General features: G+C 42.5%; 1 protein-coding gene across 1 annotated transcript; it reads right to left on the reverse strand.

Annotated features, from left to right (window-relative positions):
• Positions 1-461: 461 nt before the first annotated feature.
• LOC131238962 (uncharacterized) lies at positions 462-18,171 on the reverse strand. Its single transcript, XM_058236537.1, has 4 exons — positions 18,144-18,171; positions 17,902-18,062; positions 1,958-2,200; positions 462-858 (listed from the first exon to the last, which is right to left on the reverse strand). Exons 1-4 carry the CDS (start codon positions 18,169-18,171, stop codon positions 604-606), a joined length of 687 nt encoding a protein of 228 aa, XP_058092520.1. The 3' UTR covers positions 462-603.
• Between the last annotated feature and the right edge of the window lie 2 nt (positions 18,172-18,173).

Genomic DNA, 18,173 nt, shown 5'->3' on the forward strand with positions numbered 1-18,173 from the left:
GCCCAGAATTTGAATGCTTGGCTCCATCTACATGCAGATCACATTTTCCATGTTAGATATCCCAAGATGGGTCTATCACATTTAAGAACTTGTAATTTTGGCACATCACTGCCTGTTTGCACTACACTGAATGTGCCAAGGTGACTCCCCCAAAAAAATAAAAAAGAACAAATGACGCTGCTACATTCGACATGCATAACATGTTACTTGGGATTGATCCAGTGCAAAACCCAGCAATGTTACTTGGACAACCCAAAATCGCCACGCACATTAATAGATGTCTCCTGATGGACTTCAAATATTTCATATGCTCCATCACCACTTGCAATTGAGATTCTGGGTCGCTGCCCATCCATAGTGGGCTGGTCATGTATGCAGTGGAAGCTGCCAATAAAATGTTCATACAACCAATGAGACAAGAAAAGGGCATTATTGCCATTGATTCATGGAAGAAACAAGCATGAGAAAATCTGCATCATATCAAGAAAACTCAAAAGTCTTGGGAAAACAGTGGGCATTCATGAACATCAGTTCTCAGAATTTCCTCCCAATCCCCACCAAACTGTTACAAGCACGACAAGGTAAGAAAAATGGGCTTTGATTCTATTCATACGACGGTGTTACCTGGGCCTGCATACGCCCCAATTGCCTGGGGTCATACCACCATGTTGGTGTAGTAAGGATTGCACGTTCCAACCAGTCATTCCTTACAACCTTCTTCCTTGTCACTCTCTTTTTGAACCTTCCCCATTTATACATGGCCCGCCTCAAACGAACACTTTTGCTAGCCCCGAAAAGATACTTGATATAGTCCTTGGCGAGCCGAGTCATCTCCTCACCTTCGATGATGTAAATGTACTGCAAAACCAAGAATTAAGTTGGTATGCATACACAAGTCATGGGAACAATGCACATCGAAATACATGATGATGGAGAAGCAAAACATTTTGGAAAGGAATGGCATGCATGCTACTGCTCATAGCTTTACCATATATTTATAGAAAACAGATCAACATGGACAATAATAGTAACAAAAGGCACCAGTAATTTCAGCAATCATTTGAAGGACGATAATGTCACTCTCTGTGCCATTCATTTACCCTGATGTGGATTTCTTCAATAACATTTCACCATTAAAGTAGTAAAAGAATAAAAAGAATATTTTAAAAGCAAATTTTGGCAATTGCATAGAGATACAAATTCATCTGCTAGGTATAAGCAGGAAAGCTATGTGGCTGAATTTGGGGAAAACGACGAAAATAGCTTCTTCTTTTCTTTTCTTTTTTTCTTTTTTTTTTAATCAACAAAGAAAGCTAAAGAAAAGCTCTGCAGAAAACAGGGAAAGGCAAACAGGGTGAATTAAAGGGTCCCAAAAATTCATGAAGTACTTCATATTTATAGTTTGCCGAGGCAAATGATTCCATAAATCTGGGGCCTACAATTTGGCAAGCTAGACCATTGATCTGATGGGCCACATCATGGATGAGGCATACCTAAAGACTTCCCAGGTTGAAAGAGCCTAATACTTAGATCAGTAACCTACAAATAGACAGCTAACGTTAAAGATACAGCAACAGTCCACAATCAATAAAAAACAGGTGAAAGAATGACGGGTTAGATTGGAAGTCTGGGAAATTCTGCATCATCCAAATGGTGGTAACCATTAATTCAATGGTCTGGATCATCGATGAAGAAAACCAGAATGGAGGCAACCGGCCCTGGCCAATTCACAACCCTAGATGAGATGTAGTTCCATCACTGCAGAACAAAATGGAATATTTGTGAGTCGGCACTCGACTGTTGCTGGACTTTTGTAGATTTCTCTTTCATCAACAAATAAACATTAGATCAGTGAATGGAATTATCACACTGCTGATAAATCTAATCACACGCGGAAGTTTATCACTTGGTAATGACATTGTATCCAAGAAAGCTCGAGCAGAAGCCATGTTATTACCATAAAGACAATGCCGAGGGTTGCCAAAACCACTTGCAGTAATTCATCCAATATTCCAGCAAGGCCTTCATCCTCTGAATCGCCAGAACCATCGCCACCGCCACCAGGCCGATTTCCAGCACCTCCGCCATCGTCATCATCATCAAATTCTTGTGCTTGCCTCTTCTCCCTCAGTACATCTTGAGGAGTGAGCTCCTTTTTAAAACCTCCCATGGCCTTCTCTAGAGCTTTCCATGGAGAAGACTGTAAATCAATACAAAGCCCTATCAAATGGAATCCAGATCTGGTTAATTTTCTAGCTAATGAACATTCCATTTGCTATCATTTTTCTCCAATATATGTACAATTGTATGAGCCTTGCCATGGCTACTTGTGTGAGTAGGGAGTTCGAGTATCATTTTCTCCAAGCACGTCAACGTGGAACATGTGTGAGATCCATACCATCAGGCACACCCCAATATGAATGTGTTGTGGTCCAAAAACCAAGCCAATATGATCATTAGGTGGGTCACACATGTTCAACAAGTGTTAAACCATCCATTTTCATATGCGCAGTCCACCTGGTTCGCTGTAGTCACTGAATGGCCAAGTATTTTGGGCCACAGTAGATAAATGGCAGAGCCCCAAAGAAAAATGACCTGCTTTTCACCCCCTACATGACACATTGGCATGTGTGGTAGAGAGGAGTTGGATTCAAAATCAGCCTCCCAAACATCATTGCATTTATCACATTTGTAAATTGATTCATGTACTGATGTACAGATATGTTGACCATAGGGAGCTATCCTGCTGCTCTAACGACGCCTAGTTAATAGGTCATCAAGGCAAAGAATTATTCAATTAAATCACTAAAATGTTTAAGAAAAAGCCTAAAAAAAATATTCACTTTTAACCCAGCCAACTGCCAATGTGCGTAGTGCACCCCTATAAACCGTAGTGTAGCGGAGCTACGTGCGCTCTTAAATCTACGTCCAAGTGTCTTGGATAGAACCTGTGGAAAGCCCACCCTTGATTTTTTTTATATTCCCACCTTGATGTGTACATGGAACCCACTCCGATCATTCCGATCATTACATGTGCAATCCCTTGTTAGGTCTAGGGGCCAAAAATCAGGCCCATCCGTGATTCAGATGGGCCACACCAAGGGAAACAGTTTGAAGGGTCAGTGTTGCCTTGTATGCTATTTCAAATCAAGTGCCCATCTAAATCACCATTTGGGCTGATTTTTTAGCCCTATGTCTAATATTGGGTCACGCACTTGATGGTTGAACAGGAATTCAGAAATACATGATGGTGGGGCCACTCTAGAGAGACGACTCCCTTTATGTAACCCCTAACGTTACGTAAGCCATTTCTGTAAGGCATTTATGTAGCATAGGGGTATGATAGCAGTGGGCCCCAACATGAGGTTTTTCTAAAATCCACTTCAACCATCAGGTACGTGACCCAATTTAATTTTTTTTAAGGCAACAAACTGAAATTCATTAAACTAAAAGGAAAAGGGATAGAAAGAAAAGGAAAAAAGAAAAAGAAAAAAGGAAGCAGGAGAGGAGAGAAGCAAATCTGCTGAGATAGCAGAAAGCCCCTAGCAGCCTAAAAAACTAAGATTAAAATTATACAATCCTTGACATTTGTAGCCCATTCGATCACCATCTTTTTAGCCCTGGATCCCACTGCCTTAACAGAAGAAGAATTATCATCGAAACATCTTTCATTTCTTTCTTCCCAAACAGCCCACTAGATAGCTAGAATAGCCATGCACCAGATGATAGATTCGTCTTTCCCAAGCTTGAGACCATTCCAAGAAGACAGGAGATTGGCGGCCGAATCTAGAACGCACCAACTGACCGAAAAACTCTGACAAAAATCTGCCTAGATTTGAGAAATGAAAGAACAATGGACCAGCAGGTGATTCACGGACTCTGCCTCGCGCATGCAACAGAGACAGATATTAACAATCTGCATGCCTCTCTTAGACAGGTTGTCAATAGTAAGGATTCTATTGCGACCCGCTAGCTTAGCTGAAACAAATGAACTTAGGAGGAACTGCATACTTCCAAATGAACGGGGTAACGTCATGCGAAGGGGACGACGCAGGATAGATATAGGAGTAAAGAGATTTGATGGAAAAGGATCCTGATTTCTCTAACTTCCAAACGAGGCTGTCAGGCTGGCTGCTATGAGGCATTGTCTTAGATGCAGTCCCGAAGAGCCGTGAACTCCCTGAATTGCTGTCATTGAGATTTCTGGAACATTTGATATCCCAAACAATTTGAGTAGGCCTGAGAGAGAAGCATCTATTGATGAGGATATCTTTATCAGGAGAAAGCCGATAGATTTGAGGAAATTGAAATTTAAGTGGTTCTTCCCCTACCCATAGGCCTTCCCAGAACCGAATAGAAGAGCTGTTGCCCAAAACATAGTTGCTATTCTCAATCACTGGATTCTTAGCTATAAGAATACATTTCCAGATATGAGAGGCCTTATAATACGAAGAATCTTTAGGCCACCATCCACATTGGGAAGAACCATACTTGCCTTTGATAATCACGGCCCAGAGGGCCACCTTTTCAGAGCCTAGTCTCCAAGACCATTTACCTAGCAGTGCCATGTTCATGACTTTCAAATTTTTAACATTGGCACCACCTTCCCTGAACAATTTACATACTTCCTTCCATTCTAGCAAATGAATTTTCCTCTAGTTTTCCTTACTGAACCACAGGAAATCTCTTCTAATTTTGTCGATGGACTTTAGAACCGGGCCTAGGCATCTGAACAAGGACATGAAGTACAGGGGAAGATTAGAAAGGGCTGCTTTAATAAGAGTAAGGCGACCTCCCATAGATAAGTATCAGCATTTCCAAGTGGCCAGATACTTTTGGAACTTACTGATGACCTTATCCCACGTAGATTTCGGCGGGGGTCCCACAGAGAGGGGGAGACCGACAAAAGAAGTTGGAAACGTATCTATATGGCATCCAAGCGTGGCTGCAAAAGACTGGAGAGGCTGAGAAGGAACATTAATTCCAAGCATCTTTGATTTACTCATATTAATCCTGAGGCCAGAGACCGCTTCAAAACAGCACAGGGCAGTTTGGAGATTTTCGATGCATTCTACTGAGTCAGAGAAGATAAGGGTGTCGTCAGCGAACTGAATATGAGTTAGGGGATCAAACAACCTAGGCATCGCAATACCACGGAGGGATCCTTGATCCTGCCCATTGATCAGCATTTTAGAAAGCGCCTCGCTGACAATAAGAAAGAGAAGAGGGAACAGGGGATCCCCCTACCTCAACCCTCTCGAGCTTTTAAAAAAGCCTCTAGGGAATCCATTTAGAATAATGGAGAAGTGAGCCGAACCGATGCAAACAACAATCCACCTTCTCCACTTGGCCCCAAAACCCATACAAGTAAGCATATAGAGAAGAAAATCCGAATCAACGCGATCATATGCCTTGGCCACATCCAACTTGCAAAAAATACCTTTCGACTTAGACCTGTGGCAGGAATGGAGGACTTCATTTGCGATAAGAGCTCCGTCCGTGATCTGTCTTCCTTTGAAGGCATACTGATTAGGTGAGATGAGATTCCCTATAACTTTCGATAGTCGAGAGGATAAAATTTTAGCGAGGATTTTGTAGGGGCTCCCTATTAGGCTTATAGGTCTGAATTCAGAGAAAGAGCTGGCCCCGGCCACCTTTGGAATAAGGGAAATGAATGAAGCTCCGAGCCCTTTCGATAATCTACCTCTACTGTGAAATTCCTGGATGAAGAGAAGGACGTCTTGACGAAAAGACTCCCAAAAGGTCTGATAAAAGCTTATCGGAAATCCATCTGGCCTTGGGGACTTGTCCCCTCCCAGAGCGTCAACTGCAGTCTTGCAAAACCATTTCAAAGTCTGAGTTTGCAAAGAAGCTTATACCCCGCAAAACCCTCCACCTGGAAGCTTAACCACCAGTCGATTATCTTTTGCCGGAGACCATCAGTCTGGAGACAAGAAGAGTTGAACCTGAAAGGTTTCGAGCCCCAGTTGTCTTCCTCCACAAACAGAAAGATCGAGCAATGATCTGAAGTGGTTCTCGGCAAGGCAATTTGGAGAACAGAAGGAAAAGCCTCGATCCAATCAGGAAATACGAGGAATCTATCCAACCTGGATTGAAGCGGAGACCTTCGGCCATTGGTCCAGGTGTACCTAGCTCCTAATAACGGAAGGTCAATAAGCTGTTGATGTTGAATCCACTCTGAGAAATGAAGCATTGCTGAGGAGGACCTCCTTTTAGAGTGTTCTTCCGCAAAGCAGATGACGTTGAAGTCGCCAACCACACAGGACGGACCTGAAAAGGATTGTCTAGCCAGGGTTAATTCGTCCCAGAACTCAAACCTGGCAGAATCAATATTAGGCCCATAAACGACAGAGATAAGACACTGGAAATTTGAATACTTATCTTGAAGCTTGACCGACACCGAAAAACAGCCGCTTGAGGAGGACAGGAGGTCCCACTTGGAAGATTTCCACGCAACAAGAATCCCACCCGAGCTACCAACAGCATCCAAGGAGAACCACTTGGCGTCATTCGCCCTCCACAAGGTAGCCAGCAGATTGTCCTTGAAGAGAGAGACCTTAGTCTCCTGGAGACACAACATCTGGAATTTTTCCTACTAATTGAGGCTTTAATCACTCCTTTTATGTTTGGAGCCCACCCCCCTGACATTCCATGAGATAATCTTCATTGATTAACTACACTTCCTCGATTGCCCTGCCTCCTGGATTTGGCTTTCGAAGCTGAGATAAACCCTGGACTAGCTTCCAGTCGTTGAAGCTCACAACTACTAGATATCTTGGCTAAATGTTTTACTAGAGATCTGGACTCTTCGATAGGTCTGCCTCTATTCTCTATGTACTGAAATAATGCTAAGTAATCCTCCATACGATCCCCGAAAGATAAACCAAGAGACCTCTCGACCTTCCCGATGGCTTCTCTAATCCATCGTTTATTCTAAAGCTTGGCAATGAGATCAGACCAATTCCCTTCCGAGGGCATTGATTCGATCTGAGGATTAGCAATCATCTGAAGAGGTTCCGCCACTAGGACATCACTGGAAAGGTTGTCTTGGAATAATGTGATCGGGCCCAGCTCCAAGGGATCAACAGATGGCTGGAAGGAATTAGAAGGGGAAAGGAGGGATGAGGGGCGAGACTGGTAATCTGAAAAGCTGAAGTTAGACATATCTCTCACAGAAGAATCGACGTCAGGGTCGGAGTAGGAACTCGGATTGGAGGTATGCAAGGGAGAAAGAAGAAGGTTGGGGGTTTTCCAAATGACAACAGGGGAGGCGAAGCGATTAGGATATACTGGATGAGGTTCGTTGGGGGGAAGGACTTAGTTGGACGAGGTAATGGCTAACGGATGAGAAGTGGATGACGAGTGAAAGGATTGTGGAATGGCCGAGAGGCTATCTACAGAAATCGAGCCCAGACCCGAGCAAGTTATCTCCACTCGGGTTAAGAGAGCCTTTGGAGGAGATAGACTGGAGTTCGGCCACATGGCCTGAGGCTAGGCTCAGATGAGAAGCAATATGCAACACGCGTCCCATGTTACGTGAAGGAGAGGGAGAGGCAGATGGGCAATTAATTGCCCCTGAAAACGAGCGACGACGTGGCCTATGGACGTTGAGCACGTGGAGTTATCTCCCGGGTATTTCATCGCCTGCCTGTCCTTCGACCCCGAATCCGCTGCCTGGTAGCCACACGTCAAAGAAGCCATACTGCTCATCAGAGAGCACAGCGCTCGAGGACCTGCAGCTGCTGGAGAAGACAGCCGGGCTGGCTCGATCACTCCACGTGTCTCCCGGGTAGCTAGGCGCTATCATCGCATCCGATGGCAACTGTAGCAATGTCAGAGTTCCGCGAAGGTACTCCGCTGGAGCATGGGGCTGGTACACGTACCTCTGAGGACGACAGAGGAATCTCCATCAATGCCGGAGGGGGATCTTCTCTAATTCGCCACAGATCACCCCACCGAGGGACCGGCTCATCCTGGACTTCTCTGATGACTAGGAACTCAAGGGAACGATCCTCGACGAGGACCTTAACAGACGAAGGCAGCGGAGAGCCCTTCTTCCTTCTAACCTTGACTCTGACAACACCAATCTCCTCCCCGAGCTTCATCTAGGAATCCAATTCGAGATATGACCCAAGATAGGCGGCCACTGAGATGAAGAACTCATCATACCAAAGTTCCAACAAAATTCCCCAAATTTGAAACCAAACATTCTCCATACCAAAATGGAGTAGTCGCCCCACTTCATTACTTTGGCCACTGGCCCTCCAGAATGTAGGTGACCCGCCATGAGAAGCATTTCCAGATTGATACCAGGGCATACCTTAACCCAAAGTTCATTTTAGCCCAGCGGTTTGATGTTGTAGTTGCCCAGACGAAAGCCCGTTGTTTCTACTATCCAGTCTCTCACTTGAGAAATAGAAGCGCCTTCTTTGCACAGAATAACAATTGTATCCTTGAGATTGTCTCTGGCCCGGTAGAAGTTATCGAGACTAACACAAATGGGAACATGTGACTTTGTAGAAATGGGTTCAGAGCTAGTGGGTTGATGGTTAGGAATGGGAGAGAGGTCGGACGATTGGGAATGACTGGGTTGTCTAGGCCGAGAAGGATTCTGATGAAGGAGGGCCTCCTTGAAGGATGGAGCCTCCGTGATGACTGGAGGGAGAGGAATGGGTTTAGGTTGATATACCTTGGGGGCGACGGGTTGAGGCTTCTGGGGAGGAATGTGATTCGGGCCAAATCTCACCCTTTGAACAAGCAGAGGACAGCTCGCGAATTTAACTCCATGCAACATTTCTACTGCTCTAGCTAACTCCACCTCAGATGACATACGGACTAAAGCGAAGCCTCTATAAGCTCCGCTATTGCGATCTCTGGGCATTACCACATCCATGACCGCTCCAGCAGGGCCAAAAACCCTTGAAATATTGATCAGAAACCATCCCTTCAGGAAACCCCTCACATACAGAGTGGGGTAAGAGATTTGTTTCCTGGAAGAGGTGGACGGGATAGGACGGTTCCGTCGAGAGACTAACTGCCATTCCTTATCTCTCTGACCTACTACTTCTTCGTCTTCTGCCTAAGGTTCTGCATTGGCTGCTCCCTTCAAAGCTCTACTGTCCGACGATGACCCTGAGCCAGTTGTCTTCCTTGAAGCGACCCAATATTAGACATAAGGCACGTGGACCATATGATTGAAAATAGTGATACAGGGCAACACCCACCCTCCAGACTGTTTCCCTTGGTGTGACCCACTTGAATCACGGATAGGCCTTTTTTTAGGCCGCAAGCCAAAAATTGTGTGGCATCTAACGGTTTGCGTGGATTTCACATAATCATCACGATTGACCTTGTAAAAAATAAATGGCGCACGTCTCTCTCAACTGTTTCCTTTGGTGTGGCCCACCTGAATCACGAATCAGCTTGCTTTTTTAGCCCTAGGCCTAATAGTGGATGAAGCAACTATTGGCCAGTGTGGATTGTGCATACCCATCATGGTGGCACACGTAAAAAAATCAGGGGCGGGTGTTCCACAAGTTCCATCCTGGACTCTAGGATGTAGATTTAATAGTGCACATAGCTCCATTACGCTACAGTTCATAGGGGAGCACTACTCTCTCTCTCTCGAGAAGAGAGAGAGAGAGAGAGAGAGAGAGAGAGAGAGAGAGAGAGATTCTCAAGTCCAACCGATTAGACATCCAACTAGCTTAGATATTGGTGATTAATTAATGGCAAAAAATAGGAGGGAGAGGAGTTGTTTCACATGATTTTTACAAAAGGGGTGGGCGGCTTGGGTGGGCCCCACCTTGGTGTTTATGTAAAATCCACCTCGACTACCAAGTGCATCACATGATGTTAGGCACATGGCCAAAAAATCAGCCACATCCATGATTCAGGGGGACTGTACGATTGGAAACAATGTACAAGACAAAGCTTACCATCCAAACTATTTCCCTTGGTGTGGCCCACCTAAATCATGAATGGGCTTGTTTATTGGGCCTTAGGCCCAAGTTTTGGTCCGGCATCTAATGCTTGGAGTGGATTTCATATAATCATCATGATGGACCCTATAAAAATCAAGGGTGGATGTCTCTCTCCCAAATATTTCCTTTAATGTGGACCATCTAAATCACAGGTTAGCCTGTTTTTTTGCCCTGGGCCTTGCATGCAATTACATGTCAAACAGTCCAAGTGGATTTCACATACACATCATGGTGTCCCCCAAGCAGAGACTTCGACTGATATATTAGAAAAAAAATAAAAAATTTATGGGGCACCCAACCTTGACTTTTGACAAGCCCACCGTGATGTGATATGAGATCCTCTCCAACCATTAGATGTGTAATCCAACATTAGGCGCACAACCAAAAAAATCAGGTTGCCCTGTGATACAGGTGGGCCACACCAAGGGAAATAGTTGGGAGAGAGACGTCTACCCTTGATTTTTACAAGGCCCATCATGATGATTATATTAAATCCACTCCAACCATTAGATGCCCCATAAAAACTGAGGCTAGGGGCCCAAAAATCAGGCCCATCCATGATTTTGGTAGGCCACACAAAAGGAAACAGTTTGAATGGTGAGTGTTGCCTCGTAGACTATTTCCAATCGTTCGGTCCACGCCTGAATCACAGATGGTAATTGATTTTAGGGGCCCTAGGCCTAACATGGGCTGACACACATGGTGGACAGGGTGGATTTTACGTTAATACCACAACAGAGCCATCCATGCTACTGACCCCTTTCCAAGTCATATGAAATAACTCCTCTCTCTGCATATTTATTAGCATTTAAATAATCACCAATCTAAGTTGGTTGGATATATATATATATATATATATATATATATATATATAGAGAGAGAGAGAGAGAGAGAGAGAGAGAGTCATGCTCACGTGCGCACCTTCGCACACATGTCATGGGCGTCTAATCCGAATGGTCCATGTGATGCAGAATCCCATAAAACCCAAGGGACAATTTCACCCTGATCTAAAATTCTGGTGGGCCATAGCAAAGAGAAATGCAAATCAAGGGAGGAAATTGTTTTCAATTTTCATGGCCCACCAGAGTTTCGAATCAAAGTAAAAATTGGGCCCAAGGTGTTTCATGAGGTGCTGCTTCACGTGGATTGTTCAGATTTGGGAGTCAAATCACATATGATGGGTTCTCAAAAAAGTTCTCACGAGTTCCGTGTGAACTGGTGCGCAGGTGAGCATTCAGCTATATATATGAGAGAGAGAGAGAGAGAGAGAGAGAGAGAGAGAGTCTCGATCTCATGCAAGCAAGATCGCAAGAAACTGACGTGCAAGCTAAAATGGGGTGGGTCTCATCATAATGTTTATGTGAAATCCACCTTAACCAGTAGGTATGTCACCCCATGTTAGGCCCATGGCACAAAACTCAGCCCAGTTTATGTTTAGGTGGGCCATACTAAGTGAAACAATTTGGGAGAAGGACGCCCACCCTTACTTTTTACATGGCCCACTATGATGTTTATGTGAAATCCACTCCGACCATTAGATGCGTCATCCCAAGTTAGATCCAAGGCCAAAAAAATCAGGATAAATATGATTCAGGTGGGCCATACCAAAGGAAGCAGTTGGGAGAGAGATGTCCACCCTCGATTTTTTCAAGGCCCACCATGACGATTATATAAAATCCACCCCAACTATTAGATGTCATGCTAAAACTTAGGCTTAAGGCCAAAAATCAGTCCCATCCATGAGTCAGGTGAGCCACAAGAAAGGAAACAGTTTGGAGGGTGACCGTTGGCCTATACACTATTTACAATTGTGTGGTCCACCTGAACCACAGATGGGGCTGAATTTTGGGTCCTAGGCCTAAACACAAGGCAACGCACCTAATGGTTAGGGTGGATTTTACATAAACATCACAATGGGGCCCACCCAAGCTGCCGACCATTTTGCATGGACATAAGGACCTTTACGGTCTAGCTCAGAGGAGACCACCACCGTGTGTGTGTGTGTGTGTGTGTGTGTGTGGAGGGAGAGACTAGTTGGACCACAAGGTACAATCCACTTAGTGAATAACCTCCAAATTGTTAAGTGCATGTGCAATCCAACCCTTCCGGTAAGTTGGCCGCACCATGCAGATCACCTATTGCAAAAATTATCCCTATATACTCGATGAGTAGAGATGGCATATTTGCATAAGATTATCCACATGATGGGGCTAACCTATTGGACAAGTTGGATGTTGCACAAATGTGAAAGGCTAGATGTTATCCACTGGGTGGACTGTAACTCATAGTCCAACTGGCTCTGTGTGTGTGTGTGTGTGTGTGTGTGTGTGTGTGTAGATATAGATAGATAGATAGAGAGAGAGAATTCCACATCATAAAACTATCTATTGACAGGATATATTATGACCACAGAATGCCATTTCTTGACAAGAGTTGACTACAAGGCCACATAAATAGCCAGTGGGTGAAGTTTTCAATTTTAATTTAGAGTTCATGAGAGCATAATACAACCCACTATCATCCAATAGATAAAACAGATAAAACAAATGAAAAATGCCTTCACCCTTTTCCTATCTTATTTCCAAGAACCAACTGAAAGATTTTTGGTAAGGACTTTTACCTCATTGTCATTTTCTGATTTTCCTTTCCCACCAAACAAGCACATCGGAGTGCTTTTCCGGCAGTTTGCTGCATTATAAACCAGTTTTGACTGGGTCTCAGGGAGTTGGAGTACATGAGTTGGAGAAATGAGCACTCTTGAGGGAGGTGGATACCGGGATGGAGATAAAGGAGATATACTACCAATTTTTGCACGAGGCCAGCAGGCGCTGATTTGCAAGGAGCTCATCCTTAACAAAGCTTAATCATGCAAACATGTTACATACCAAGCTCAAAAAATAGATTACAACACTGGCTTCTGATACCAACCTGCACATCAATCAGTTAGACTGAAGTTATTTTAACTAGAGTAATTAATTAAAATAAACAAGCACTTTTTTTTGGTCTGATTTACTTTCTCAGCAAAAAGCATGGAACTGACTTCATCAGTTACTGTCATTCTACTAAATAGGATATTATTTGTATTATTGTTAAATTGGATATCTTTCGAGCAGTCAAAGTGGGGGGAATCACCAGTCTGTGAATCCAAGGGCTACCAAGAGAAAAAACCCCATTGCTGGAAGCTTCCGCAGATGACTTCCGAAGGACCTCCAAACACAAAAACTCACATGGTTGTTTTTGCCTCTTAATCCCACAAGAAAAGCACATTCTTATGCACTTTTGCCCCAGTAAATCAATGCATAGCCTTTTTTGTGGCAGCATGAAGATCCAAACTGTAGCTTTTAGATCCACTGAAATTTATATATGTATGGATATCATTGTAGTTAAAGGCTGGGCGAACACAAGACGAAAAGCCCCCGGAATGCCTGAATTGCCTAGGCACTTTATTTTACACACACGCACATGCGGTGCACACGGGTGAACACTCACACACACAACTTGATTTTTTTTATAGTTAACTTAGCCACCACTTCCAAAAACTCACATCTACTTAAACGTTCAAATAAATCCACAAAACCCTAGCATTTCTAATTCCCCCATTTTTTATTTTTTATTTTTGAGAGTTAACTGCAAATTTATTGAAAGGTCACCAAAAGGCGACAAAGAATACAGGCGCAAAAAAATAACAAAAAATAACAGGGGGGGGTGGGGGGGGACACCACCCAGCTACAATGGCAAGCTACAAGCTTTCTCGCCCCTATCACAACTATCCCACTCCCAAAAGCCCAATCTAGAACCCATTGAACGGAATGGCTAGAATTGTAGAAACACCTTCCGCTTCTTTCTTCCAAGATCACTCAAACACCAGCCAGCAAACACAGCCGCCAAGCTGCCACTTATCTTCATCAATATGAGCCCCATGCCATGGCAAAAACAGATAACCAACGGACCTTGGCATGATCCAATAGAAAGAAAATTTCGAAAAAATAGCATTCCATAAATCAATCGCAAACCGACAATGAATAAGAATGTGAGAGACGGATTCCAAATCAACCAGGCACATCAAGCACATATTAGCATGATCTACCCTAGATGTGCAAAATTAGAATTTAAGATAAAACACAAAATAAACAATCAATTTTCAGCATGGTTATTCATAATAAATAAGAATTATCTAAAAGAAAACTCATCAATTATCATGGTCATCTATTACAAACATGTAGTATTAAAGATTCAAATCTGAAAAGTGGATCCCACAAAAGATAGGACTTTCATGTCTCACAAGGGTCAATTCAACCATCCAACATGATGATCTAATCCTTTAACAAATTGTTAAATCAAATATGATTATCAGTTAGGGGCATTTGAATAGGTCCAAGAATTAGAAAATTCACCAATAGAATTCCAAATTTTTGCAAATAAACTAGATGGAAGAAAGAAGTATGAAGAAGATTAGAATGATTAACAAGATAAAGAAAGTAGAAGAAGAATGAGGAGTAGAACGAAGAGGTAGGTCTCACACCTGGCTGTGGAAAAGCTCCGTAGCTTTATTCTTTTCTTCAAAAGAAATCAACTACAATATTTAGAGCTTAACTCCCTTTAAATAGAGCTTGCAAATAAAAGGAAAATACCAAAATACCCCTAGTTAGGTTAGAAACAACCTAAACAGGAAACTAGCAAAATCTTAGTTTAGAAACAACCTAACTAGCAAACTAATGAAAAGAGAAATTTCTTAATACTAGAATTTTCTAAAAATCAGAAATTTAACTAATATAGAAATTTCTAAAAATAGGAATTCCTAAAAATAAAAATTTCTAAAAATAAGAACTTTTAAAAATAGAAATTTCTGCAATAGAAAATTAACATTACACTAACAAACTAAAAAAAAAAAAAAACTGCAACAAGCTTCTCTTGATTTTCAATCTCATCGTATCCATAGTGATGCTTGTGGGGCCCGCTTCCGTCGACGATAAACTTGGAATTGATGAGGACATCCAACCATTTAAAGTTTATCGACGACAGAAGCGAGCCCCACAAGCATTACTATGGATAGGATGAGATTGAAGATCAAGAGAAGCTTGTTGCATAAAAAAAAATTAGTTTGTTAGTCTTATGTTAATTTCATATTGCAGAAATTTCTATTTTTAGAATTTCCTATTTTTAGAAATTTATATCTTCAGAAATTGCTATTTTTAAATATTTCTATTTTAGTTCATTTCCTGATTTTCAGAAAATTCTAGTCCTAAGAAATTTCTAATTTTTTTTTTAGTTTTCTACTGACGTTGTTTCTAAACTAAGACTTTCTTAGTTTCCTGCTTAGGTTGCTCATCAATGATCATGATCATCCATTACAAACATGTAGTAGTAAAGATTAAAATCTGAAAAGTGGATCTTACCAAAGATAGGACTTTCATATCTCACAAGGGTCAATTCAACCATCCAGCGTGATAATATAATCCTTTAACAAACTATTAGATCAAATAGGATTATTAGTTGGATACGTTTGAATAGGTCCAAGAATTAGGAAATTTGCAAATAGAATTCCATATTTTTGCAAATAAACTAGATGGAAGAAAGAAGTAACTACACCCGGCTGTGGAAAAGCTCTGTAGCTTTATTCTTTTCTTCAAAAGAAATTAACTACAATGTTTAGGGCTTAACTACCTTTAAATAGAACTTGTAAAGGAAAATACCAAAATACCCCTAGTTACTTAGATTAGAAACAACTAAACAGAAAATTAACAAAGTCTTAGTTTAGAAACAACCTAAGTAAGAAACTAACGAAAATAGAAATTTCTTAAGACTATAATTTTCTAAAAATCAAGAAATTAATTAAAATAAAATTTTCTAAGGTTACAAATATTTAAAAATAGTAATTTCTGAAAATAGAAATTTCTGCAATACGAAATTAACATAAGACTAACAAACTAAAAAAAATAAAATAAATGCAACAAGCTTCTCTTAATCTTCAATCTCATTCTATCCATAGTGATGCTTGTGGGGCCCGCTTCCGTCAACGATAAACTATAAACGGTTGGATGTCCTCATCACCGTGCCAACCAAAGGCTAGTCCGTCCGCCCCCCCCGAAGATATGGATCGGTCTCTATACATTTGTGAGCTAGTAAAGCACTATAAAAATTTGACGCCCTTCCACAAAAGCTCCTTGGAACTTCGAAATTACCCCTGATAGCTTCCCTTTAAATCTAATTGCTAACACCTTCACAAGAATTTTATATATGCTCCCAATAAGACTTCTAGGTCTATAGTCTTTCAAATTTTCCTCTCCCAAAACCTTTGCAATTAGAGCAATGAATGAGGCACCTATGTCTTTCAGTCAGGTGCGAAGCAATTGTCCCCTATTTGTAAAGTACCCATCTTCCTATTTAGGGGGTTGAGGTGAGAAATGGTTTGATGAACCCTTTTGATTGCCATGCAGCTTGAGGAACTCCTTCATAGGGGTAACAAACAGAGGTGTGCTTACATAACAACGATGGTCAGTAATGGAAGCAATCGTCCTTATCGTCATAAAATAAGAGCACCTAGCTCTGCCCGAGGACGACGACTCAAGGGAGGACTGTGACAGACTTAGCCATCTCACCTTGCTCTCTTCACCTTCTGTTCGACGAATCGGGATCATAAATGAATTCAAGTACCATTCTGATTGCCTTTGTCATGATCTTTTATATAGGAAAAACTATTGTGAGCGGTCTAGACTTCAGAGAAGAGGGAATTGTTCACCATAGGACCAACAAGAGGCTCCCCCTACTATGAAACTCTCTAACAAAGTTCATCACATCCCCCTTTCACCAAATCCCATGAAACCTAGAAAAAAGGCTAAAGGGAATCCATAGGGCCTCGACGCTTTATCCCTCCCCAGAGAGTCCATATCTTCTCTAACTTCTGCTTCCAAAAAATCTTCCTCTAAAGCATCCCCACTAGCCAAAGTTTGGAAATGGAGGCCATCCGAATTCGGCCTATCTGACGGATCGGCAAAAAGAAGGTCCTTATAGAAGCATTAAATCCTATCACAGATCTTATCTTTAATGTCCACTCTCTCGTTATTTACAACGATGTTACCAATCATATTACATCTAGCTAGAGTACTTGTAAATTAATACTATGGAAGTATAATGTGTTTTTGTCCCCCTCCTCGAGCCAAGTAGCATGAGATCCCTGTTTCCACTTGATTTCTTCTTCCTTAAGACGATGAGCATAATCAACCCTGAGATTCGATAGCAAAACTTTTTCATCCTCCAATAGCTCTATGTACTCCGCTTTAATGTCAAGGTCATGAATCCTACTAAGGATCTCTTCCATTTCCCACCTGATGGAAGCATGCGAGTAAAAACGGCGGCCCACGTTTAATGGGGCACAATTGAAGGGTTAGGATCATCTGATAGGGAAGATATTTGGGTACTCGCGGAGAGCATGGACCAACATATGAACATTTTGGACCCCTCGAAAGGTGCCCCACGCGGGGGCCTTTTGAGTTTTGACCAATTGTATCTTGAACTACGAATCAATCAATTGCACAAATTCACAGATTCGATTCCCCTAGAACCGATGGGCTGAATCGAACTAATTTGATAGAGTTTCAGCAACTATCCGAAGGGCATTCAATTCAGTACGTGGCTGGAACGAATGCGATCTTAAGGGCTCGTTTGGGAGCTTGGAATTGGAAGGAACTGGAGAATGGGCGTTCCGGAGCTTGGAACTGGAGGTAATTGGAATCCTCAAAAAAGGGCTTTTTGAAATCCTCTCCAAAACTCATAAATCATGTGGGGGAGGAATCGGAATCCTCTCCGACGGCTGGATTTTTGTTTACCATTGGAGGGCTATTCTCACCCCTCAACAACATCTCTCTCCCAAAATCGCCAGAATACAGAATTTTCGTACCTGCTCCGACGTGTTTCTCTCTTTCCCTGCCTCGCTCCCCGTCGCCGGAAACCTCAAAGTTCCCCGTGCAAAGCTCGCCGGAAATCTCCCTGCGCAGCTACCGTACGTGCTCTGATGTCTCTCTCTGTCTCCGGAATCCCTTTTCTCGCCGGTACAGTCCTCTTATCTTCGTCGCCACCTCCCAAAACCCTACGAACGCAGCAAAAACCTTGCGCTTTGTCCGGACGCGGATTAGGTGTTACCCGGTAACAGCTTAGTAGGTGTTACCATTA

The sequence above is a fragment of the Magnolia sinica genome, chromosome 3 (genome assembly GCF_029962835.1).
Source record: "Magnolia sinica isolate HGM2019 chromosome 3, MsV1, whole genome shotgun sequence".
Classification (NCBI taxonomy): Eukaryota; Viridiplantae; Streptophyta; class Magnoliopsida; order Magnoliales; family Magnoliaceae; genus Magnolia; species Magnolia sinica.